Below are 26,022 nucleotides of genomic sequence, written 5' to 3'. Positions count from 1 at the left end.
CGAACCCAGGGCTCCTGCATGAAAGGCAAGCATCCTACCACTGAACCACCCGTGCACCCAAGATATCGTTTTATTATATCCGTTTGCTTGTCTGTACTTTTAATTATCCACAATGTTCAGTCCTGCTTCTGCAATAATAAAAATTTTAAATAAAAAGCTCCCCAGAGACACTGAGAGGCACATGCACTAGGTGTCAGGCACTGTCCTAAGTGTTTTATTTACATTACCACATTGTATTCTTATAGCAACGCTCTGAATGTAGTATGAGTTCCACTTGAGAATTAAGGAAACAGAAGTTCAAGGAGAGAATCCAGCCTACAAAGATTCACTGTGTGACCCTGAACAAGTCATGATCCCTCTCTGCCCTTTTCACTTTTCTAGTCTATGAGAGGGTGTAACTAACACCCTCTGATGGTTAAGTTCATGGCCAGGTTATGATGTCCAATTGTTTGGTTAAGCAAGCACTAGCCTTATTGTACTGTGAAGATATACGACAGATTTAATCATTAGTCAGTTGATTGCATCTATAGCTGATTACATCTAGGATCCAAAAAGGAGATTGCTCTGATCCAACAATGAGAACAGTCTCAGCCAATCAGTTAAAGGTCTTAACAGTGACGATTTCAGGGTGGTGCGACAGTGGCTCAGTGGCAGAATTCTCGCCTGCCATGCCGGAGACCCGGGTGCCTGCCCGTGCAAAAAAAAAAAAAACAATTTTAGTAATCAGAAAGAAAAATTTCTACTTCAGCCAGACAGCTCCTCTCAAAAACCTTCATCAGACTTCTCAGCTTGCAGTTTGCCCTACAGAATTAGGATTCACCCATCCCCACAGTCACGTGAGCCAATTCCTATAATAAGTCTTCTAATATTTCCCAGGCTTATGTGAGCACGGAAGGGTAAGACATGAATCTGAGTAAGGCCTGTCCTTGAGAGGCTTCCAGTGGAGGGAGGAGACTGACTAGAAGTGGGGAGGTGCCCTAAACCGTCCAGTGGGAGCACACAGGGGGAGGTCAGCTCTGCAGGGTGGGTGGGTCAGGCTTCGTGGAGCAGCTCTGTCTAGAAGTTAGGTGCTGGCCACCATGGCCCTACCACAGAGAGCAGTGAGGACAGAGGCAGGCGAGAGTGTGGCCTTTTGGGGAAGCTGTAATGAATTCTGGCTGGCTGAGTTTCCCTGGTGTGGGGCAGCCTAATATTCAAAAGATCCCTGGTTCCATGGCTTCTTGGAGAAATGGCTGAGTTCAGGGCTGGGTCAGAGGAGTATAAGATCAGCCTTATTGTATCAGAAAGTAGGAAGTACTCAAAGAATGACAGGGACCATGATCAACAGACACAGAAGCAGCTTGAAGGGCTCCCACTGATAGAGTGCCCAACTCAACTGGGCTTACCTGGGACTTCCCCAGTTTTAGCACTGAAAGCCCCACATCCTGGCAGTTCTAGGCAAACTAGGACACTTGGTCACCCTACCCCAGGGCAAATCTGGGGAATTTGGGTATTAAAATAAATTATAGTAACAGATTATGCTCCAGTAAGTTAACACAGGAAACCAAAGTATATACAGATGTGACTAAATAAATAAGTTGAATGTTTAATGAGGAATAGGATACTTAGGTAGTTTCAAAGTCCTTTCCCATCAAATTCTTATTACAAAGGGAAAGTGGGTAACTGCACAGTGGAGAAGCCTGGCAGATATCACTTTCAGCAACTGATCAAAGTGAGTATCAATAGTAACGAAACAGAAATCGGATGTTGCCTGATAGGAGGCTGTGAGAAGAATACAGGCATCAATTAGGTGGTATTTCTTCCAAAGATGCATTAACTGAATCATAAGGAAATGTCAGACAAACCCCAAATTAGGGACATTTTACAAAATAACTGGCCTATAAGTGTCAGGGCGGTGAAAGTCAAGGAAAGACTAAGGAACTACTCCAGACTAAAACAGACTAGAGACATGAGTGAACGAATGAATAGAGTGATTGAATGAAGTGATGGGAGGGATGTGATGGTGAGAGAGGAAATTGGAGAAGACAGAAAGGGCAAATCCAGGATCATCATTAGTATCCATACAACCATGCACTGAGCAGCCACACCATGGTCCAGGGCCGGCACCAGACCTTCCCACTCACACACTAACTCTTCACCCCAAACGTATGAGTTGGGTACAGTTATTATTCTTGTGTTGCAAAATAAAACACTGAAGCTCAGGAGATTAAACAACTTGTCCAAATCACATAGCAAGAAAGTGGCAGAAGAGGGATTCAAAATCAAGTCTTCCTCCTGCATTCTTAACCCTCAAAGAACGGTGAAGTAAAAACGACAACAACAACAAAGAGCACTGAAGTATGTCTCCTAAGTCAACCAGAGCTTCTCTAAATCTAAGTTTGGAAGGTGATTTGGCTTTTCAAGTCCCTAAATGTGTTATTCTGGTCAGTGTTTGACAGGCAGTGACAAAAGAACTCTACTGTCTAGGTTAGCATCCGGCCTGGGAGTGGCTCCTTCCTCTCGGCCAGGCTCAGTGCCCTCCACACTGAGGGTTAGATGCACACTGAGAAGGGGCCAGCACTGCCCATCCCCTTTCCCTCCTCGGGAGACTCTTAGATTAGAGTGCCATGGGCTGCTGTGCCCCAAATGTGAAGCTCTCAGGTAGATGCCCATGTCAGGGGCGGCAGGCCACGGGCGGAGTGTGCGGAGTCACAAGAAAGACCAGGTGCTGAGTTCTTAGTTAAAATACTAATATATCACGGAGGGGAGTGTAAACTCTGCCTAACACTTAATCTTTAAGATAAAGAGGGAAACTCCAAAGGTTTCCCAGGCAGACTCTTAGGAGGAAGAGTGAGAACCCTGGCAATGGAGGCTTGGCAGGTGAGGAGACTGGGGCCGGCGGTCACCAGGCCAGGCAGCGTCTGCAGGTGTCCCCACCCCTCACCAGCAGGCCTGGCTCCCACCTGAGCTCTTTCCACAGTCACCTGGAGGCAGCACAGCTGCGCCAAGAGGAGGAAATTATATCCAGCATTGTTCCTGCCCACAGCAGCTGCAACAGGCAAGGTGTAATTCTAAGAGGCTTTAGGAGGGGCAGGTGGGGGACAAGAGGTGAATCACCAGAGAGCACTTGCTGGGCAGGCCTGTGAGTCTGGCCACCACTGGGCCCTGCACAAGTCAGAAAGTCACACTGGCCCTGGGAAATCCCCCTGGAAACTGGAACTGAGTGGGAAGAAGGGGAAGTGTTGCTCCTTCAAGGAGCCACTGCAAAGCCCTTTAAAGCCTGGTTATAGCAGGGAGCCGGTTGGGGGTCGGACAGGCAGCCAATTTGCAACAGAGAAAGCTGAGGCCTGGAGAGTGTAACCTCTGGAATGGCAACAGAGATATCACAGGCTGTGTTCCCTGATACTCCACTCTCTCCAAACTTCCATGAGGCGGAGACCTGGGATTGCCCAGAAGCCCTGGCACCATCCCTCTCCCAGCATGCCGAGCCCAGCAGAGAAGTGGTCAGAAGGGACTGGACAAGGAAGGCCTTCAGGGAAGTAACCCATGCAGGCCTGCGTCTGGCGATCCTAGGTTCCAGCCCCTTTGAGCACAAGACTGAACTCCTGAGTTTCAGTTTCTCTATATGAAAAATGGGGGTGATAATAGTACCTATCTCATGAATATGTCAGACTAAATTAAATAACGTACTATAGATAGCACAGAGTAAATGGTTAAAAAACTAAGAGCTGTTATTACTGGAGGGGCCGGAAGCAGAGAGGCGGGGAGTTACGCCAGTGGTCTTACCCTAGTCCCAGCCCTGCCCTTCGGTTCATCCACTCACCTCTCTGAAGCCGGCTGTGTCCTTGGCCTCTAACTGCATAGTGGGGACCCAGAGGAGGACGAGACCTAGGCCCTGCCCCAAGGGGCCTTGTGGAATTGGAGTGGCGGGGAGAGACAGAGACACAAAATCCCAATATAGAATGAGCTGAGCTGGGAGAGGGGGGCTCACAGCAACTGTAGGAGCAGAGGGCAATGGGGCCTAAAAGGATAAGGAACTGAAAGGGCAGAAAAGAGTATTTCAGGCAGAGGGACAGTGGCTGCAAAGGCCTGGAGGCTTAAGCAAGTACAGGGCAAGGTCCAGTACCCAAGCTGTGTCTTGCTCTACCCCTCACCTCTCTCCCACCCCTTGTCCTGTGCTTCTCTGTAAGGCCTTCCCAGTGCTCAGCGTTAGGGAAGGAGGAAATGTCCACTGGAGAGAGGGGAAGGTGGGAGGAGGGGCAGCCGTCTCTCCCAGAGCCTAGGCAGATACTTATAGGAGAAAAGAAATCAGGCCATCTCCACTGGGCTCTGTCCTGGTGTTAAGGACCAAAGGCCAGAAGTGATAATAAGCAAACTGACATGCCAACTGGTGGACCCAAATCTGGCCCCCACCCCAAGAACTCACACAACAGGTCTCTAATATCCTTGCCTATGGGATATATGTGGCACACATTATCCCAAAGTCCTGGGACCCCAGAGAGTAACCTTGTCCATTATCATCTTCAGGTTACCACTGGGGAAACTGAGGGCCAGAGAAGCGGTCCATCTGACTCTAAAACATCCCACAGGCTTGCTGACTTTTCACTGCACTGTATTTCAGCAGATAGTTTTGTAAAGGGAGTAACTTAAGCAAATCACCCTTTCCCAAAAGAAACATATTCACATCATAGGAAGAGTTCCTGGGGGTGGGAGTGGAGGGCACAGCAGTAAGTATCAAATCAATCATAGCTCCGATCAACAACCACAACCTCAATAACCATTACCACATGCCCCAAATCACTTATCAATTCATCATTCTTCAAAGGAGGCCCATGGACCCATCATCAAACCACCCCTGGCTTAACCATTGTCAAGCCACCTCTGCCACTTGCCAAGGGCACCAACGTGGGTCCTTTGCAGACATTACCCTCCTACCCTACCAACAACCTAGTGGATATCAGCTTCCCATTTTACAGAAGCAGAAACTGAGGTCCAGAAAGGTTCAAAGATTGGCCAAGGCCACACAGTTGACAACTGGTGGAGCAGAGAATAACAGCCAGGTGTACCTGACCCCAAAGTGTCAGAATTTTCTTCTACCTTCATCAAGGGTCCAGACTAGACCAGCCAAAATCAACACTGGCAAATGGAGACTGTCTTAGTTAATAATGGTTATTATGTAGGCTTGCTGGATTCAGAGGGGTTGCTGACCAGGGAGGCTAAGCTCACAGATTCTTCCTCTGAGTGAAGTTCCTGACTTGATCCTCACATTTCTCTGGCTCAAAGGCTGGACAAAGTTTTTCAAAAACCCAGCACTGGGGCTCTGCTCCTTGAAGCCCCCTCTGAGAACTCAGCTCCGAGTCCCAGGGTCTTCATCTGTCAGGTAGAGATAACCCTCCCTGCAGAGCGGTACTGTGAGAATTAAATGAGACTTGAAATGAGAGGTGCAGAGGCACGTTCTTCAGGCCTGCCCAGAGTGCTTGCCTGGGATTTCCCGGCACTAACTCCTTGCCTATTTTGCATTTAAACTTCAGCCCTGCTGTCCCCTTCCCAGGCAGCCCACTCTGCCCTGCCCCTAAATTCTCCAGGTTGGGCTGGGGCCTATCCCTCTTTGTCTCCTCCGTCCTTCACCCCTACCCAGCCTCTCTCTATCATCAGTGCATTAAGTTGCCTGCAGTGCTGTGGTCCCTTGCTAATCTCAGCCTCCCCGGGGCTTGGCATAGAGCCCGGCAGACTGCAAGCACTGTTGCCTGAACAGAAGTCACGGATGAGCCAACAAAGAGGCTGGACCTGTGTGTGAACATCTCTGGTTTTTAGAACGTGACCCGCCTTCCTCAGTGCTTCTGTGAAATTCCAAAGGAAGAGTAGTGGTAAAAACCTCCTGGACTCTTGAAAATCTCTATGATACTTGAGGATGATTACTATTTCCACCATCAGCCTCTTATAAAGTAGAGTGTGTGTGTGGTGGGTGGGGAGGGAGTTGGAGGCGGGTAGCAGTTCTCAGAAATTCCATGAGACAGATCAAGGGAGATTCTGGAACTTGTTTTAAGATCTTTAATAATCTCAATAATCAAAGAAAAGCAAATTAAAATCATACTGAGGAAAAAAAATCATATTGAGATCTAATTTATACTTAGTAAATTAACAAAAATACATAAAATACCCACTGCTTGTGAGGCTATGGTGAAACTTACACAGTTAGTGGCAGCAAAAACTGATTGCCCATATTCTGGAAAGCAATTTCAAAAATATTTTTGTAAATCATAATATATCTTTGACTCAGTTCCTGGAATCCCAGCACTAGAAATTTATACTCAGGAAAAAAAAATAGTAAGGAAAAAGTTCTGTTACAATATTCATGACTATTTTACTATACTTGTAATTAGCAAATTATAGTGGAGAACAGTCTGGAATACCACCAACAGGACGGACTGCTTTGGTGAAGAATGACATCACATTAATGGCTATTCCACAGCCACTAAAGATGCTGGAGGGCAGGGGTAGGGGCTGAGCCGCTCTGAACCCTCAGAACCTAGAACAGGTCTGGCACGGAGCAGCTGCTGGAAATGTTCTTGAATTAAAAATTCTGTAGCAATATGAGGAAGTTCTACAGACGCAAAGTTAAAGTCAGAATTCAAAGTTACATGTGTGCCATGGTTTAAACTATGTCTACAGTACCTGCACTCCTGAGTGAGGGCTGAAAGCCATCAAGGAGAACAGTTTTACTTGGGAATTGGGACTCTGGGTGATTTACTTTACATTTTTAAAATTCTTTTTGCTGTTGATACAATATGATTTCTATAAGATATAAAAACACTTCTAAGTTAAAAGTGTTAGCCAGAACTCTCAGATCCTCATCTCTTGGACTCAGAAGCCAGGATTCAGGCTGAGTTGGGGCCTGAGGCTGCCCAGGTGAGGCTGAGTTAACTTGGAAATGCTCCGGATCATTTGGCTGGGTCTGCACTTCAGAGCTCCATCCACTTCAAGGCCTGTGCTGTGCTGGGATGCGAGTCAGAGGGGCCGCTGGGCCCTGCCACCCCCCAGGAGCCTCCAGGCTACAACACTAAGTGGTCAGGGCAGGGACAGTGGGAAGCGGGGGACATGGATACAGGGAAAGACATCCTGCCAAGTCCTACAGGATGACTAGAAGAGCAGATGGCACCTAGAATAAGCAGGGGGAGAGGGGAGGTGCTCCTGGCAGAGGTGAAGACATGAGCCTGGGGGTTAGAAACGGCGATGGACTGGGTGTGGGCTCATGTAGTTCCAAGAGGTAACCTGAGTGTACAAGGACGGCGGCAGAGGAAATGGAGCTGTCTCTTGGGTATCTTAAATGTGTTCATTCACACTGAGACATTCAGAAAATGTTAATGCTGTTCCAGTTCTGTGCCAGGCTCTGTGCTAAAGGGGCTTTGCAAATTCACCTAACTCCATCTTCTCAATTATCTGGGAGGAGGGAGGATTATGCCCATTTGACAGATTTGTAAATGATAGCTCAGAAAAGTGAAATGGAGGAACTAGACTGGAACCCAAAGTTCACTCCTCAGGCTGCACCCCAAGAACCAGACCTTGTTCTCTGTAGGACGCAAGGGATCCCAGGTGGGCGAGCACCTAGCCATTTGAGAACTGTCCTTAAGGGATTCACACTAGGGGCTAGGGCTGTTGGATGTGTGTGGAGTGGGGAGGGGAAGTTAAGACCAGCTCTGAATGGTCTCTGTACCACCTGCCTGGGATGGGCAGCTGGAAGGACTCAGTGTATGCGGTACGGACCAACACAGGGTCTCTTTCTTCTACCTTTGAGTCTCAATATTAACACCTGCAAAATGATCAGCTAAGCCCTAAGGCCTTCTCCTCTGAAGCGTTGGGGATCTGGCAGAAAAGTTCTCTAATGTATCTTCTCCCCAAGAAAGAATGCGGTAGAAAGTGGTGATGCTGCCATGTCTCCCCTAGACAGAGTTCCCTGAGCAGACAGAGCTGAGTCCCTCTCTGCTGCTCTCCATTCAGGGCTCAGTGACTCATTGTTGCTCTTCCTCCTTCTCTTACCCTGTCTCCAATCTCTTTAGACCCCCACCCCATCCCACTGGCCCCACAGCAGTGATCAATGTCCTGTTCAGACATCTCAGAAGCTGGCCTCCTGGTCTGTACCTCCCACCATACCACTCCTGTCCTGGGGGATGAGGGGGAGCAAGAGGGTGGGCCCACCAGAGAGGCAGAGATGGGGTGGACTAGAAGAAAAGCGAGGGGATGGGGAAGACAAGTGAAACCAGGTAGGGACCAAGGCTGACATACTGACATCAAAAAGAAGAGGATAAACACCTTCCAGAGCCGTCAGGGACTACCAGTGCAGCCTGATGCCCCTCAAAGCTGTCTAGGAAGCCCCAGGATTCAAAAGACTCCTGAGCATCACCACCTGGACAGCTCACAGGCCACTCACACTCACACGTCCAATACCATTGTATTCTCTCACCCAGTGCCCATCCCTGCCCCTCCCCTCCTCTGCCTGGAATCTGGGCACCTTCACGCTCACCCTCCAGCTAACTTTGTCCTTTGTCCTTCCCAACAATCCCTCTTCACCAACCCCAGGCAGGCCTTACCACCCTTGCTTAGACCACTGCAGCAGTCCCTCTTCTCCTCTCTCCTGACTCTCAGGCCAATCTATCCCCTGCAGCTAGGAAGCATTCTAAAAACCAGAACTAAGCATGGCAGTGCCCAGCTTGAAAACCTCTGCTTTCAGGATAAAATCCAAAGTCCAAAAAAAAATCCAAAACCACATCCTCTTCACGCTCTTTCCTCATTGCTCTTCCTCACCCACCCCCCACCCACCCCCGACTGTAACCCTGGGGAGCCTGCCTTACCAAGGGATGCACCAAGACCTCTGCAGCTGGCTGCCTGGCTCCTGCTGGGCCCTTACGGCTCCACGCAGCCAGAAACCACCACCTGGCAAAGCCCCCCTGTCCTCCCCCATCATGCTGCCAGTCACTGGCCTCCCTCAGCCTGAGTTTGAACTTCTGTTGCAGCTCTTTTCCCACGAGGCTGCCACTGTCTTCATCTGTTCCCCCCAACCACACACACACACACACACAGGCCTGAGTCTCTTGAGAGCAGAGCCTGGGTCTGATCCATCTCCAGGTTCCCAGGGTGGCACAGTGGCTGGCAGAGCAGGTGGGAGGCATGAGAAGAGGTTTGTTGAGTGAATAAGTAACTAGGATGGAAAAACGCAGAGAAAAGGGGACAAGTAGAGACAAAGGGCAGCAGTGGTAACCATCAACGGAGAGAAGAACAGAGGCAGGAATAGAGACCACACTGTAAAGGGGAGAGCCTGAGACCCAGACAGACCCGGAGGCAAGACAGGGAGGCTTCCGTGAGGTTTTGGAGGAGGCAGGGAGGAGAAACCATGGCAGAGCCAGAGCTGAACCAGGGGGCGGAAGCCACCAGGAGACAGTTGAGGAGACATAATTGGATCAGAGACAACTCTGCTTCTGCAGTGAGGGGGTGTGACTCACATACACAGAGTAACGCCAGACACAGAAACACACACAGAGTCTCACACTCAGAGGCACAGGCACACAACTGTAGACACACACTTATATCCAATACAGATTTACTGAAACTTGTCAGGGGCCTGTTGCAGGGCTGTCACCAGAGCAGGAAGGGGGAGATGGGGAACCCAGTGCCTGCCCCTAGGGTGCTCAAAGTCTACCCAGCTAAGGGCCATTTCACACACACCATCACCCACAATCCAGTTCCACACACAGAAGGCCCAGACGTACAGTCCACAATCCCCATCATGTCAGCAGCTGTCCTCGCAGCACACAACCACCATCTGGTATTCAGTTATTTGTTTGCTCCATTCCATTTGTGTCTCCCCCCTTTGAATGTAAACCCCATGTCAGCAGGGTCCTGATCTGCCTGGGTTGCTGTTAAATTCCTGGATATAGAGCAATACTTGGCACATAGGATCTGCTCGGTGTTTTGAGAATGAATTGTGGAGACACACAAGGGAACTCCATTTTCTCTAGCTATCAGAACTTTGCCTCAAGACTCCTCACCTTTCTGGAACAGTGCCAGGTCCCAGGCTCTCTGGAAAGGTTCAAAAACACAGAGAGAGAGGCCCAGGAGATAGTGAAGGAGATCTGAGAGAACCAGGAGCAGATGGGGGTTGTGGCATGAAACCCAAAGGGGGAGATTGAAGGGCTCAGTAGCACAGGGGAAATGGGAAGGGGCAGGGGGAGGGGTGGGGGACAGCGTGTATGCAGACATCATCCACCTGCCCCAGGACATAAGGATTCTAGAGAGCAGCAGATGTGGTAAGTACCTGCCTTTAGGGAGTACAGGCGGAGAGGCTGCCAGAAAACAGATATGTTAAAGCCCCAGAAAATAGCTTCAGCTGCCCTGTGCCACCTGCCAGGCTCTCTTTAATGATAGGTAAGAGGAGTCTGTATTTGGCATGAAACCCACCACTGGGTCTGATACCTTCTTCTGCTATCTGTGTTTCTGAGGCTCCAGGGGCTCCAGAGCCTAAGCTTACCAGAGGGGATAACTGAGGCACTTAGAGAGGCAGGGACACCTTAAACTGAACACCTGGTCTGAGCCACTCCCCACCCCCCCAACGATTGTCAGAGCATGTTCATCTGCTCAGGTCAAGGATAAAGGGTAAGGGGCTGGTGCTGGAGCCAGGTTTCTGCCCCTGTCAACGCTTGGCAGCAACCTGGGGCCCAGGCCTGTAGCCACCCACCCTTTAGTAACAGATTGGAGCAGTCCAGCTGAGGCCCTGCAGCGTGCCAGGCTGCTGGGGTCACAGTGCTCAAGGCCCTGGTTCCAGGTGGCCCAGTCAGGCGTGGAGATGCAGGGCAAGAAAGAAAACCCATCTGTCTCCAGGACTCCCTCCTTCTCTTATCTCCTGAAACTTTAAAGACTCTCCGCTGGAAACTGAACCTGGCTCGTTAAAGTTTAAAAGCTGGAGCCTGGGGAGCTGGGCGTAGAGGGCTCAGAGCCAGCCTGGGGACTGAGGCACATCCAGCATCAGTGGGGGCCACAGGCTGGAGGTAGCCCCCCACTCCCGTACACAAGAGCTCCTCGTCCCCAGGGCAGACACCAAGGGGGCTGCGCATCCATACTGTCTAGCCCCCTAGCCTGCAAACACTTCACAGTTTGCACATTACAAAGGATTATGCTGTAACCAATATGTCCCCCATACATTATCCTTCCTAAACTGCTCTGCGATCCCTTGCTCCATTCCCAACAGCTCCTGCTTTAGAGCAGGCCTTGAAAATTCTGCCCAAATATAGCAGCGATCTCCTCCTATTGTCCCCCTGCCTAAAACCCTCTCCTGGCATGGCAGAGCTTCCATGACCCAAGTCTGGGGCCTTGGTCCACTCTCTAATCACCCCCCCTACACACACACATACACATACTTATTTCCATCTATTGGTTTCAAGTCCCAAACTAAACACTGCAGTTCCCCAAATACAATACCCAGTTTCCTACTTCCAGGCCTCGGTATAACTGTTCCTTGGTATGGAATGCTGCACCCAATGCTACCAAACTTGTCTAGCTCCTCATTCACCACCCAATTTCAATTGGATCGCTTAATCATTTTTCCCAAGACAGGTTCAGAAATCCCCTCTGGGTATCCTGAGCTCCTGTAATAAGTTTCTGTTCTCAGCACTGGAAGTTCCCTGAGGCCGAGGCTTGGGTTTGACTCCTTTCTCTGTCCCCAACAGGGAACAGGCCAGGGCCAAGCAGACAGAGTCTAGCAGTGAATAGTCACGATATGAGTGAATGACACTGAACAAACCAATGAATGAATGAAGTGCCTGGAGACAGAGAAGCACTACTATCCACATTTGACAGAAGAGGAAGTTGAAGCCTAGCCAAGGAGAGCAAGTTGCCCAGGGCCACATTGCCAGGACTCCGGATGCTGCATTCTCTCCCCTACATCCTCAGCTTGACCCAGGTGACTCCTCCAGGAAGCCTTCCCTGAAACCTCCAGCCACCTCTGACCCTCTTCTTTTCTGAGTTCCCCCACCTGGAAGACCAAACCCTGACTAGCTGGGGTCATGCTCTCTAGGGAGCCTGTTCTGCTGCTTCTTGTTTCTCCACACCAAATCAGAGTTGGAGCCAGTCAGGGTTGGGGTCCTCAGAGCCCAGCCCTGAATTCAGGGCCCCCATCGAGGGCCTTCTCCGGTGGCATAGGCCGGAAATGCCTTGGCCATCTGTCCTCACTCTGTATCTAGCAGTGCAAATGCCCCTCGACCTCTACCCTAAGGCTAGAAAGGTCTCTATACAAACCACCTGCCCAACAATCTCCTGTAGAGATAGGAAAACTGAGTCCAGAGGGGACAGAGGCCAAGCCTGAATCTGAACTCACCCAGGCCAAGGCCCTGAAACAGATTAACTCCTGCCTGTGCCATGACAGATAAGGAGACTGACTCCAAGAGGTAAAGTGGTCCCGAAGGTCACATTGTGAGGCCCGGGCTCCTGCCCAGCTGGGTCCCCTTGAGCCTGCCCTTCCACAACAACACAACACAGGAAGAACCAAGGCAGGAGAGTGAGGGAAGTTGCAAGCTACTCAATCCCAGTAGTGCTAATAACCAGTTCCAAGGCAGTGGAGAAAGCTTGGCCTTGGAGACCCAAGGACATGGGCCCAATCCTGCTTCAGCCACCTTCTAGCTGTTTGGACTTGCACAGGTGAATTCCTGCTCTGAGCCTCAGTTTCTGCATCTGTTTGATGGGGCTGAGACCCATCCCACAGGGTGGCTGTGAAGACTCCGTGAGAGGACATACAGAAAGCATCTGGCATCTGGTACATGCCTCTCACCCTCACCATTGACCCTCTTGAGCCCCACTAACTGTCAAGAGCTAGGAGGGTCCTGGGAGATCCCCAAGACACTCCCCCACTGGAGGATTAGGCATGGAATAGGGACAGATCTGAGTATTGGCTTGAAAGCTTGGAATCTGTGGGGTGGGGGCAGGTGGACAGTGAGGCAGGGCAGGGAGGGGCCACAGGAGCTTTCTTAAAGGGGGAAGAGGAGGGACAGGAAATCGGAGAAGACAGGTTCACACTGCCCAGCTTCCTGTGGCAAGAGGAACCTGAGGTTCTCAGTCACACTCCCGCAGAGAACTTCCACCCCTGCTCCAGCCACCAAGGCCCTCAAGGCCCCTGCCCAGCCTGCTCTGGTCATATGCCCAGGCTCATAGCAGGCCCCACTCCTGCCCCTGGGGGCTGCCTGTGAATATCTCCCCCGTGCAGTAGCACTAAGCTGGGGGTGACCTGGAACTGTCAGTCTTCTCTGGACTGGGATCTGGAAACCTCTGTGGACAGGATCCTCACACAGGCTAGCCAAGCACGGCGCTGGGCATGCAAAAGACTAAAGGAGAACCTAAGCACATGAGTGTCCAGGCAGGTATGGGCATGTTTCCCCAGCTGCTCATCTCTCATGGGCCCCAGCACAGGTGCAGAGTCCAGAGGCTTAGGGAGCCAGGGGGCTCAATAGCACACATGGAGCAACAGCTCACAGAGGGGTAGGGATGTGCCAAAAGTCACACACAGCAAGAGGATCCACAGCCAGGACAGGACCACAGCCTCTTCCCCAGCTGGCCCCCGTTGAATGACCAACCTTCTGGTTTCCCTTTTCTCACCCTACTACAGAAGCCAGGGGGAAGCCTTGCCTGGGCACTGAGATACCTGGGTTCCATGCTGCCCTCTGGCCTGTATCCAGGATCTGTGCTCAGCATCTACCTTTGGGACAGGACATGAGCTCCCGGCAGGCAGCGTCTATCTTACTGTCTTCTCTCCAGTATACCCAGTGCACAGGGCAAGCCTACAGCCAGGCCAGGCTGAGGGCCAGGAAGGAGGGAAAGGTGGCGGTAGCCTCCAATAACCCCTTCCCTTTGTCCTGGCTTTGACAGGTGGGTCCAGAGCCACAGCGGCTTCCAGGGACCTCTGGACACAGGAGCAGAGAGAAGATATGTCTGGGGGAAGAGACATGCATAGGGAATCAACCAGATATATAGACAGGCAGAACTCTACTCCCCACCCTGTGGCCATATGCATAGGGCATGTCCAGGGAGCAACTGGCTCTCTCAGCTCAGGGGGCAGGCCCACAGCAGGCTGGGGCAGGAGAGAGTCAGGGGAGGGGACAGAAGCTCAACAACACTTGTGGTTGAAGCCCAGCCTCCTGGAGTGACCCAATCATGTCTGGTTAACTGGCTTCAGACCTGTTATGTGACCTTGGCAAACCACTCCCCTTTCTGGGCCTTGCTTTTTCATCTATCAGACAAGGACAGGATGATGAGAACACCATGTCCTTCAAAGAGTTATTGATGAGGTTAAATGCCATGTTGACCATGCCCCCATGCAGAGAAGGGCAGGGGCCCTGCAGCCAGACTGACGACGTGGGTTCCACTCCCACCTCAGCTGCAGTGTGACTTCAGGCAAATGACATCACCTCTCTGGACCTCAGTTTTTTTTCTTTGTAACATGGAATCGAGCCTACTACTATCCCAAGACTGGCCTGAGAATAAAATGCTTGGCTCAGCAGGAGCTGTCTTCAGAAATGGGATTAGCTGCGTGGAAATCTGAGAATCCTAGCATTTTGAGGATAGGGAACTCAGAGACCTCTGCCCATGTCTCAGTGCTCCACCAGCTCTGTTGGGAGGGTCAGGAATATGAAGCTGGTCCCCAGCTCTATTCAGCTCCTGTCCCTCAACCCTCCCTCCGTTCTGTGGAGCAGAGTTGGAGAAAGACAACGAGGATACAAGAGAGAGGGAGAGACTGGGAGGCTAGAGATCTGGGCTCCCAGGCTGGCTCTGCTGAGACTTTACTATGTGACTCTGAGTTGGCCTCTGTCCCTCTCTGGGCCTCAGTGTCCTCACTTGCACCCCAGTGGGGGTGGGATATAAAACAGGGATTGAAACGGGCCCTATGGCATCTCCAGCCTCCACACAGTCTGAGAGGGAAGAAGGGTCGAAGCCCTGGCTGGCAGGCAAGGTATATGCCCTGCCCACAAGCCTACAACACCCCAGTTTTTCCAAATTTCTTCCACCTCCAAGAAGGGCCATCTGACACATATGATCTAGCCACAAGGGGTCTGTGATGGCAGCCTGACCCCCAGACCCAACAAGTCTTGTCTTGAGCTGGTCTGGGTTTACTCATTAACCAAACCAGATGGAGGAGGCAACTCTGTCCTGTTGACACAGAGGGTGGGGGTGCTGGACCCATTCAGACTGTCCCCTCCTCTTCTTTCTAGAGAGCCAGTTCAGTGGAGAAACTACCACTTCCCCACCCTACTGTGCACTGCTAGCTTTCCCAGGTCACAATCAGGCTTCCTCGAAGCAACCTTGCTCACCTTTTTTTCCCTTCCTCCGTTTATTCATTAATCCAACCAACATTCCTGCTCTGTCCAAGGGTCTGTGTCGGATGCTAGAGACGCAGAGAGGGATAGGACCCACCTCTGGCCTCAGGGAGCACCAAGCTGGGATATGCTATGTGTCCTCCACTTTCCTGCTCTTCAAGCTCAGGCACAGTTTTGGACCCTGTGAGGCCCCCAGACCAGATCCACAGGCCTGGGCAGAGGGGATACGAAGTCCTACATAGAAGGTAACACACAGAAACCCAGATGGCCAGGGTACAGATAAAATCATAGAGGAGAAAAAGGAAGGCAGAAAGAGTCAACCAGAAGATCACATGGGGACAGATGGACAAAGCTGTAAATGACCAAGACAGGGTCAGGCAGAAAGCCATATGGTCAGAACGGAAAGGTCACACATCAGGCCCTGGCGTGAGGCCGAGATAGGTCTGAGCCCAGGTCTCAGGCAGCAGAGGACAGAGAATAGTGTTGGAGGAAGGGGGCTGTTTTCTGCGTTTGGTGTCCTGCCCGTCTTGCAACAGGAATTAAATCTTTGTACAAGCATGAGGAGGACAGCAGAAGGAAGAAGGCAACAGCAGAGCCTACTGACTGGAACCCACTAAGGGGAGACCTGCTCACCCAAAAAACCTGGCTCTTAACAGCAAAGCCAGATGCGTGGGGGGGCATTTACTGAGACCCTTAGATTAGAGTTTCTACCAGTCTCTGTCCCATCCAGTCCCCTGACTATGGTGGGTTCATGGGGTTCAAAACCTGTCCTGCCAGGGCAAAGAGAAAGGAGTCTCATGGGGATGTGAGGAAGGGAGGAGGTGAGGGGGGCTCAACTCATGTATCTGCATCGGCCTCTAAACTGGCCTCCTTAAGCCTCTTCCCCCTGTCAACTCCAGCCTGGTCCTGTGTAAGGGAGGGACATCTAATCCCTTCCTGCAAGGAGACTCAGGGAGCAACCAGAGAGAGAAGGGGGAAGAACAGGAAGGAATCAGGTCTCTGGCACCCAAGGGTACAAGGGTGGGGAGAGACCCAGCTCAGGCTGGAAAAAACAGGACTTAGTGAAAGAAGAAATCAATCTTCTTCTGGGAGATTCAAGTCAGGGCCAGGTAAAGGCCTCTAGGTCAGAGGTGTCCCTAAGGAGACCACTCTCCTAGATGGGCCTGGCAACAGCCCACCTCCCTGGAGCAGGCAGGGGCATGCAGAAGCCTAGGTTCTGGCTATGTGAGTCAGAGTCACACACTCTCCAGGCCTCAGTTGGCCCATCTGTGTAATGCGGCCATGGTCCAGCAGACTGTGCCTCAACTGGTTCCTGGCAGGAGGTTCTTTCTGGACCCAGATGTATAACCATGTATAACCAGGTGTTGGTGGCTCTGAGGGAGGACCAGGAGGCAGTGTCAGGGGCAGGGAGTGCAGGAGAGACAGCACCAATGGAAGGGTAACCCTACCTTGATCTTGTGCAGTGCCCGGTCCATCTCCACAGCCTGCACCCACACAGACACACCGGACTTGCTGTAAGTCAGGTTCCAGCCCACCTCTGCCTCACATTCTGATCGGAAACTGCGGAAGTCCTGGTCATCGGGCACCTGGACGCTGTCGCGACCCAGGACTGGCCGAGGCCCTTGGGACTCTGGTGAGGCAGCTGGGTTCTCCATGGGGTGTGTGGGGAGGCCCAGGGCCCCAGTCCTAGCCCGGCTCTCCTGGCTCCTCCGCGGAGGCTCGGACAACCTCGACACAGCTGCAGATGCTGACGCCACCTTCCTGGGACCTGCAAGACCGGTTTGGGGACGGGAGTCAGTGCGCTGGGGGCGCGGGTGGGGCTGTCAGGGTCCCGGGCGGGCCAAAGTTCCAGATGGGAAGGCGCTGGCCCCCAGGTGAGGGTGGACGGGCACGGGACAGACACCGGGGCCGGCCTCCCAGCGGCGACCCCTGACCTCCCTGGGGCCGGTGCAAGGGCCTGCGTAGCAGGTGCCGGGAATCACGCGAGCCGGTCGGGACCCGGGTGACCGCGGGGGCCCGAGGCGACCGACGCTCCGGGGGGAGCCCGCGCAGTGGTGGTCCCGACCAGTTCAACTAACTCGACAGTGGGGCGGGCGCGGGAAGCGCGGCGGGAGAGTGGTGCGGGCGGGGGAGACCCCCGCAGGGCCGGGCCCGCTCACCTGTGCCCGCTGCTCCTCCGGGGCCCGCCGGGGCTGAGGGTGCGAGCGCCGCCGCCTCCGCCGCGCTGCTGCCCGAGCGACCGGGGGCCGCGCGGGGGCTCTGGGGGGAGGAGCAGTGGGTCCCGCCGCCCCCGTCCCGTCCCGTGCCCCCCGCCCCGCGCGCGCCCCCTCCCTCCCTCCCTCCGGGCTCGACTCGGGGGCTCCGGGGCTCCGCTCGCCTCGGCTCGGTATTTTCCAGGCTGCGGAGGTGAATCTGACGGAGCCCGGAGCCCGGCCCCGCCCCGCCCCGCTGGGTCCTAGCGCCCGCCCCCGCCCGCCCCCGCCCGCCCCGAGAAAGGACCCCGCCGGGCAGCTACCAGCCCTCGTTCAGGGGTTGGGGGCGGGGTGGGGAGGGGCCAAGATAGGTTGGCCTCTGGGAGGAAGTAGAGTCGGCACTTAAAGAGGGATTTTGGAAGTTAATGATGAGCCCCTTTTCTCCACCCTCCTCCCATACTCACAGGTGCACACCTCTGCAACAACCTACCTACAAGCAGGCACGCCGTCATCAAACAACCCGGAGACATCCCCAAACAACACTCCAGAGACCCAAAGATGGACACAGACACCCCACATAATCAAGAGACTAACTCGCAGGGAGGACAGCCGCGCAGCAACTCAGACATGCCCACAGCTTGCAACTGCCACCTACCTGGACGCACACCAAGCCTATACACACACCCAACCCAATTCCCAGTGAAGTCTGCGAACCCAGCCGGAAGCTGATCCAACCCACAAGCCTCAGGGTTCACAAGCTGGCCGGTCCTGCGCAAAATTCCCTCTCAGTCTCACCCCCATCTGGGAGCTTTAACCAGTGCCCCATCACCCCCACCAGAATGCGTGCACAAGCACACATGCCTCCCATGCACGCACTAGGCTCTCTGGTGCACCTGGCCCCAGGGCACTGGGGTTCCCCTGTCCCTCCCCAGGGATCCAGGCAGAGCTGGCCAGACCTCCATAGCCACCGGTGAGATATGTCCAACAACAAACACCCCAGCCTCCCCTTGCAGCCAGGGAGGCTGCCACCTGGCCCCTGGGTCCTAGTGCCAGCTCTGCCCACACCAGCTCTGTGTGACCCAAGGCCAGCCCCTCAACTTCTGAGGCCAGGCTAATATAAGTGTGGCAGAAAGCCCAAGGTTGATTATTCACTCACCACCGGGAGGCAGGAAGGACTCCCCCCACCCTCCCGCAATCTCCCCTCATGGGCAGCTACCCAGCAAGTGCCCACCAGTTGCCTACATGCAGCAAGTACCTGGCTGTCCTAACCAGAACCCAGGTCTCAGCTTCTTCCCTTTCCATGGTTCCTTTCTCTGCCCTGACTGTCCCTATTGTCTCTGGGCCTAAGTTTCCCATCCATAGAATGAGGGAATCAGAACTTATAACCCAAAGCACAGGCTAGCCTCAACATCCTAGAGCTCTGGGATGGTACAGCTTTTCTTAAAGGCGTTAAAAGAAAGATGAGTTGTGATGGATCCACAAATAGAGGTGTTTCTTCCTGAAAGCTAGGGCTCTGAAATGTTTGTGAATCAGGCCCAATTTCAAAAATGAGTGGGGGATGAACAGGGAGCTGTCATGGCAAGTGACCCCCAGGGGCATTCTGCAAAGTGAATTCTGTAAAATAAGTTGCTGGTTCCCATGAGGCCTGTGTGATGACCTCAGGGCCCTGAATCTAGGCCTTCCATCTGCAGAGTGGGGGACATAATCAGAAAATCACCGGTGTCCTTTATAATCAACTCTTTAAGGATTTGGGTAACAGAGAAGGGCTGGCTCTGGGCTTAGGAAGCCATGGGTCTGGCTTTCTGGCAGCCATTTCCCCTGCTTCTGTCCCAACTCAACTATGTGTGTGGTCTCAGAAGTTTCTTCCTGGAACCCTCACTCCCAGACTGATGGGAGGTTCAAACCCAGGTACCCAGGACCTGCCTTGTGAACTGTAGGCTCTGGGAGGTAAGGCAATGTGAGAACTGGCCTGGTGGTTCCTGCCTTCTTAGGGCCCCCATAATGCAATACCCAGTGAGGGCAGGCAGCAGGACAGTAAAACATTCATGCTCACCACCCAGTCCAGGGTAAAAGAGATAAGGCTGGGGTGACAGGAGGAGGTAGCAGTGAGAGCAGACTGATAGGACTTCCCCATCCCCAGAGAACCAGCCCAAGGAGGGAGATATTGCACAAACCCAGGGAAGCACAGATGGCAGGCACCAAACCATCACTCAAATTAAAACACAGATTAACCAAGAATCAATCTTTTAGGTCTTGGGTCAGAAAAGGTATGTGATCTGGTGCCCTGGGCTTGGGTGGTCAGTGGGTGCGCAGAAGGGCATCAATCCCCACCCTACTTATCATTAACTTGCCCTTCAAGGACCCCCCAGAAATTAGATGTCTGCCACTGGGGCGCATGACAGCCTTTCCAATTGGACCAGATCAGAGCAGATTCATATCCTATTTCAAAACACCCATGAACTTTCCTAATATAACTTATGTGGACAGCTTAATTGAACACCATAAGTACATGGAACCTTGAGTAGGGCATGAGATTTTGTAGGTTTGTCCAGAATGATGCCTCGATAAATCCCAGAAGGATTTGAACAGTGAATCAAAAAGTATTTGCAAAGTCCCCTTGGGAGAATGGTGAAAAATGGAGAAAATTCAACTTCCCCAAGTAGAGAATTCTTGATGTTCTCACAAGCAGTGGGGACAACAGGCTGGGCCCCCAGTCTTGGGGTTTGTTCATATGAAACTTAACCCCGCAAAGGATAGGCTAAGCCTACTTAAAATTAGGCCTAAGAAAGGGGGAAGAGTGAAATGAGACAAAGTGTCAATGGCTGAGAGATTCCAAACAGAGTCGAGAGGTTATCCTGGAGGTTATTCTTATGCATTAAGTAGATATCACCTTGTTATCCAAGATGTAATGGAAAGGCTGGAGGGAACTGCCTGAAAATGTAGAGCTGTGTTCCAGTAGCCATGTTTCTTGATGATGATTGTATAATGATATAGCTTTCACAGTGTGACTGTGTGATTGTGAAAACCTTGTGTCTGACACTCCTTTTATCTACCTTGTCAACAGACGAGTAGAACATATGGAATTAAAAATAAATAATAGGGGGAACAAATGTTAAAATAAATCCAGTAGACTGAAATGCTAGTGATCAATGAAAGGGAGGGGTAGGGGTATGGTATGTATAATTTTTTTTTCGGTTTTAGTTTTATCTTTCTGTTGTCTTTTTATTTCTTTTTCTGAATTGATGCAAATGTTCTAAGAAATGATCATGATGATGAATAGGCAACTATGTGATGATATTGTGAATTGCTGATTGTATATGTAGAACGGAATGATCATATGTTGGGAATGTTTGTGTTTCTTTCTTGTAATTTTTTTTAATTAATAAAAAAAATTAGGCCTAAGAGTCACCCCCAAGAGAACTTCTTTTGTTGCTCAGATATGGCCTATCTCTCTCTCAGCCAACACGACAAGCAAACTCACTGACCTCCTCCTCTCTATGTGGGACATGACTCCAAGGGGCGTGGACCTTCCTGGCAATGTGGGACAGAAATCCTAGAATGAGCTGGGACTCAGCACCAAGGGATTGAGAAAACCTTCTCTATCGAAAGGGGGAAGAGAGAAATGAGACAAAATAAAGTGTTAATGGCTGAGAGATTCCAAAGAGAGTCAAGACGTTATCCTGGAGGTTATTCTGATGCATTAGATATCACCTTTTTCACCTTTTCACTTAAGACATAACAGAGAGGCTGGAGGGAACTGCCTGAAAATGTAGAGCTGTGTTCCAGTCGCTATGTTTCTTGATGATGATTGTATAATGATACAGCTTTCACAATGTGACTGTGTGGTGAAAACCTTGTGTCTAATGTTCCTTTTATCTACCTTATGGACAGATGAGTAAAACGTATGGATTAAAAATAAATAAATAATAGGGGGAACAAATGTTAAAATAAATTTAGTAGATTGAAATGCTAGTGATCAATGAAAGGGAGGGGTAAGGGGTATGGTATGTATGAATTTTTTTTCTGTTTTCATTTCTTTTTCTGAATTGATGCAAATGTTCTAAGAAATGATCATGATGATGAATATACAACTTTGATTAAAAAATGTTCATATTGTATGTTTATTGATTTTATTAATAAAAATTAAACAAAACAAAACAAAACACCCATGAGCAGCAGACAGAAGGTGGTCCTGCCTGCTTAAGGGCAGAAGAGCCTGTCCAGGGAGACTGGGGGGTACTGTGTGTGTCAAGGGGGAGGAGTCTGGTAAGGAATCCCAGGACTCTGCCAGTCCTGCTTCCCACAGCGTGGCAGTGAAAAGGACCTGAGTATTCCAGTGGTGGCTCCATCATTTCCAAGCTGTGTGACCTAGGGCAAGTGACCTGCCTTATCTGAGCCTCAGTTCCCTCACCTGCAATAATGATACCTATCCTCTGAGAATTGCTGCAATGAAAAGAGATGTACATGTTCAGTTTCATCCCTATACTGGTAACCAAAAATATAACTGGAAGGAGGGGAAAGGGAGAGATACACTGAGCAAAAATGGCATGTTTGCATCGGAAAATGTTCAGGTAACATCTTGACATGATGGTCGTTAAGATTCTCATCAAAGATTAAACAGTGGGAAAAGTTGGGAAAAGGTGACCCCATCTCTGCCCATGGTAGCCCTCTTCCCCGGCCCCCATCTCCCGAAGAGGATGGAGGTGCCTCTCTGGGTCCCCACGGCAGGGCCAGATCTGGTTCCCTCTGGGAGCTCCAGAATGGGGCGTCACTGAGCAAGACTCAGAGTGGGTGAGGCAGGTGAAACCGCATATGAGAAGGTGCTTAGCAAGCTGAGAAGCATCCTGGGGATGTGAGGAATCATTACTGAGGGCGTGGATCCAGCAACTGGTTCTTGCACGTGCCCCTCAAAGAGACGGCAGCTGAGGCCGTAGGGACTCCCCTGAATCACACCACAAGTCAGCACCCACATGGGGACCTCTAGGATCTCAGGACCGTGACCCTGGCAATGGGGGCAAGGGGCCGTTTGGAGACTCTGCTCAATGCAGAGGGTTGATGAAGCAGGGGTCAGGACACCTGCCTGAAGCCACCCCACGACCTGGTCCCCAAAACCTGCCTCAACACCCCCACCATATAAGTTGCCACCAGAACAACTGACTCTCAGGAGAGGTGGCTGGCCCCACCCCTTCACTATAAAGAAGCAGAAACAGAGGCCCAGCTAGCAGGAACAAAGTAGAGATAAGAATCCTGGCTTTCCAGCTCCTAGCCGGAGGCCTTGTCCTGCCCCAACCACCATACTCTGTACGGACCCCATCTGTTGGCCTGTAGGTAACTGACCTTGGCCCAGACGCCAACCCTTTCTCAGCCTCAAGATCCAGCACTGCCTCGGCAGCCCACCCCCCAGGACCCCACCCTGGCCAATGAGCACCCCCACCCCAATTCCCAGTCTTGACTTGCTTTTGGGTGTAGGGGGCAGAGGGGTGCCCACCCCTACTCACCATCTAGTCAGACAGATGGATGGCTGCCTCGATTTCCCCTCTGGGAGATGAGAAGGCGCCCGTGGCCTCTTCTTCTCCCACCCCCACCCCAGGGGCCACCCTGCCTGCCAGTTTGGGTGGAGCAAGTTCCCAGGTTGCCCAGGGCAAGGAGGTGCTGTCCTGGGAGCACTGTTCTAGAAGACAGAGGGGTGACCTGTGTGATGTCATCAAAAAGCAGCAGAATAGAGAAGTAGTTCCAGAGGCCCCGTTGTAAGGGACAGGACACAGCACTCTGAGGCCCCCGGGCCTGGCTTGGCCTTGAGAGGGCCCTGTGCTTTGCAAACAGACAGTAGGTAGCAACAGAAGCTGAGTCTCAGGCCCATCTGGAGCCGGATGTGAGTATTTGCCCAGGGCAGGTCTCACACCCCCGCTGGGCCTCACTGAGTCAACAGCCCAAACCCTGCCCTGAAAGAGCTGCTAGAATCCACGGGATCACCTAAAGTCAGTGTCGCTCAGGTCACCTGGCGGCCACTCCTCCTGGTGACACTGGCACAGACACATGCCATCATGCTGATGTCCTGTCCTGTCACAGTCCCACACTGCCTGCCACCAACTCAGCCTCGCACATGGCCAGCCCTACCCAGGGGCACACACTCAGTCACACCAGCTCACCACAGCACCAATGCAGGGCTGCCAGGTAAAATACAGGCTGCCTAGTGAAATCTGAATTTCAGATACATAGCAAATAATGTTTATCGTAATGTCCCAAATAATTTGCTAAATCTGACAATTTACACCCACGGCACCACCACATCACAAGCCTTGAAGTACCACACAGTCACGTGCTGGTTCCCGCACACACCTGCCCCACGGCACTGTGGTGTACAAGTTGTACACACCCGCCTGCGCGTGCACACGCCCACACATCTCTACACACCCTCTCTGTGAAGAGGCACCGGACCAGAGTGAGGTCTTTCAAACACATTTAGTTTGACCTTCACAACAATCTGGGGTGGACGGTCAGGCACGGACCATCAGCCTGAATTGACAGATGAGGAAAAGGAAACTGAGACCCAGCGGGGACAGAACCAGGTGTTCCAGGACGCGGTCCCCGGGTATTGGGGAGGCAGGCTGTGAGGGATATCGCTGTGCCTGGGCCAAGCTGAGCCCCTGGGCATGGCAGAGCTCCTCAAAGAGGCCCATGGCATCACTGGCAAAGCCTCTCAGAGGAGCCTCTTCTTAGGAACCATAATAGCCTAGAGGCTTTGGGAGTGGGCACCCAGACCCCTCTTACCACCCAGAGGGTGATCCTAAGCTCTCCCCAGAAGCTTCAGCCCCATGGAAGCGGAGACTGCTCTGAGCCAGGCTGCTCAGGGCCCAGCTTTGAGGTTAAAACATAAGAAGAAACCATAAGAAGGAAGTTGTGTGGGCTTCTGCAAGAGGGGCAATCCCAGGGCTTGAGCTCTTGCCTGCCCTGGTAGAAGAGGGCCCAGACCACCTTGTCTTTCCTGAAAACCCAGAGATACAGAGATGCCACCCCACCCCCATCCATCCTGAGCCAAGGGGAAGGCCTAGGGTCAGGCGATTGATGTGGAAGCTCTGACAGGAAACTTGGAGGGCTTTAGGATGCTGCATCGACCCAGCAATCGAACTGGGTTCCTGCAATGGGCAGGGCACAATGGACATCAGAGGAGGTGCCCAGCATGCACGAGGGGTAGGGTGGGGGTGGGTAGGAGGGGTGGCCGGTTGGGCTTGGAGCCCACCCAACCGCCCAAAGAGGAAGTCCCTGTGGCTCTCACCTTGGGCAATCCCTACCCCTCTGCAGGTCTGTTTTCCTTTCAAAGTGGTAGTTCAAGATGCCTCTCCTCCGGGCTGAGGTTCAGGAGGGTTCTATACATTGTGAAGTCTTTGTGGTAGGTACACAGGCGGGGAGCTGTTGCTTGGTTCTCCCTATTCCCTCAGTGAGGGGGCACCCTGAGCAGTAACACCCTGAAAGCAGCTCTCAGGACTCTGGGGTGCAGGGACTGGGGAGAGAAACGCGGAGAGGAGGCAGGACAGATAGGGTAAGGTACCCCGATTCTGCTCAGCTCTCTGGCTAGAAGACCCAGCTGTCTGGGTTAGAAACTCTTATTGCTTACCTAGAACAAGTTAGCTAACGTCTCTATGTCTCAGTTATCACACTTCTAAAATGGGCAGACTAACAGGACTGCCTCATTACAATGATGCCTGGCACACAGTGAGCGCTCAGTAAATGCCACAGCCCCGGCACACAGTGAGTGCTCAATAAATGCTACAGCTACTAACAGTTCTCACTTAGCAGAACTGAATCTCCTCACCTCCAGGTCTGCCATCTGTTCCCAAAGCGTGTCCTCTTTCCTACATCCTTGTTCCTAGACAGAGGCAGTGTCTCCCTCTTCTACCGACCTGGAGGAAAAGAAACAGCCTGGGTTAACCTGGAGTCTGGGGGGCTGAGAGGGAAACAAAAATGTGGCTATTATGACCTCTTGCCCCTCTCCCTCACCCCCAATTCCAAGCAGAGCTGCAAAAGCCCTGGATGGGTCCCCTTTGGAAGGCCTTCACTCAGTGGGCATTAGCTCCTTGCATCCACAGAGCCCCTTCCTCAGTGTCTGACAGTTGGGTACTAGGACAGCAGCAGGGCAGACAGAGCCTGGCAACGCCCAGCAAGAAGGCAGGACGGCACTCCAGTGCTGGCTCCCAGGACCTTGTGAGGGGGTGGTATAGAGGGTTTCAGCTAGAGACTCTCTATCTAGGACTGGGGCAGAGAACTCCACCCTGGGCCAGGGGTCATTCTCAACCCCAAATCCACACCTGGAACAACCGTGGAGCAGGCTTCAGCTTCCGTGATCAGGGGACTCCTGCCAAGCACTGCCCTTGCGCCAGGGCTCTCGTGCCCTGGGTCAGCAGGCATCCTTACAGTGCTCCCCCGGGGGAGGCTGCCTCCTTCAGCACCTTCCAAATTTAGGGCTTGGGCTCTGTGACTCATCCCTGAATCTGCTTGGCTGC

The 26,022-nt window shown here is 52.2% G+C and overlaps 2 protein-coding genes across 5 annotated transcripts in view; one reads left to right on the top strand and one right to left on the bottom strand.

Moving 5' to 3' along the window:
- Positions 1–23,199, bottom strand: part of STARD10 (StAR related lipid transfer domain containing 10) — a 29,255-nt gene extending 6,056 nt beyond the window's left edge. Inside the window, exons 1-2 of one of the 4 annotated variants that reach the window (XM_077113672.1) lie at positions 23,020–23,199; positions 16,778–17,097 (exon numbers count right to left, since the gene is read on the bottom strand). In XM_077113672.1, the coding sequence (XP_076969787.1) occupies positions 16,778–16,984 (207 nt within the window). In that variant the 5' untranslated portion in view covers positions 16,985–17,097; positions 23,020–23,199. Of the gene's footprint in view, positions 1–16,777; positions 17,098–17,488; positions 17,589–18,011; positions 18,169–18,397; positions 18,498–23,019 lie in introns of those variants that run through there. The other 3 variants (XM_077113674.1, XM_077113671.1, XM_077113673.1) reach the window with 3 other exon arrangements.
- A 51-nt stretch (positions 23,200–23,250) lies between these two features.
- Positions 23,251–26,022, top strand: part of ATG16L2 (autophagy related 16 like 2) — a 29,431-nt gene continuing 26,659 nt past the window's right edge. The window contains exon 1 of the mRNA XM_077113667.1: positions 23,251–23,393. The gene's annotated coding sequence lies outside the window, so the exon portion shown is untranslated. The remainder of the gene's footprint in view (positions 23,394–26,022) is intronic.

The sequence above is a fragment of the Tamandua tetradactyla genome, chromosome 8 (genome assembly GCF_023851605.1).
Source record: "Tamandua tetradactyla isolate mTamTet1 chromosome 8, mTamTet1.pri, whole genome shotgun sequence".
Taxonomy (NCBI): Eukaryota; Metazoa; Chordata; class Mammalia; order Pilosa; family Myrmecophagidae; genus Tamandua; species Tamandua tetradactyla.
Note: the sequence above shows the minus strand (reverse complement) of the source record. Positions and strands in the feature narration are given on the sequence as shown.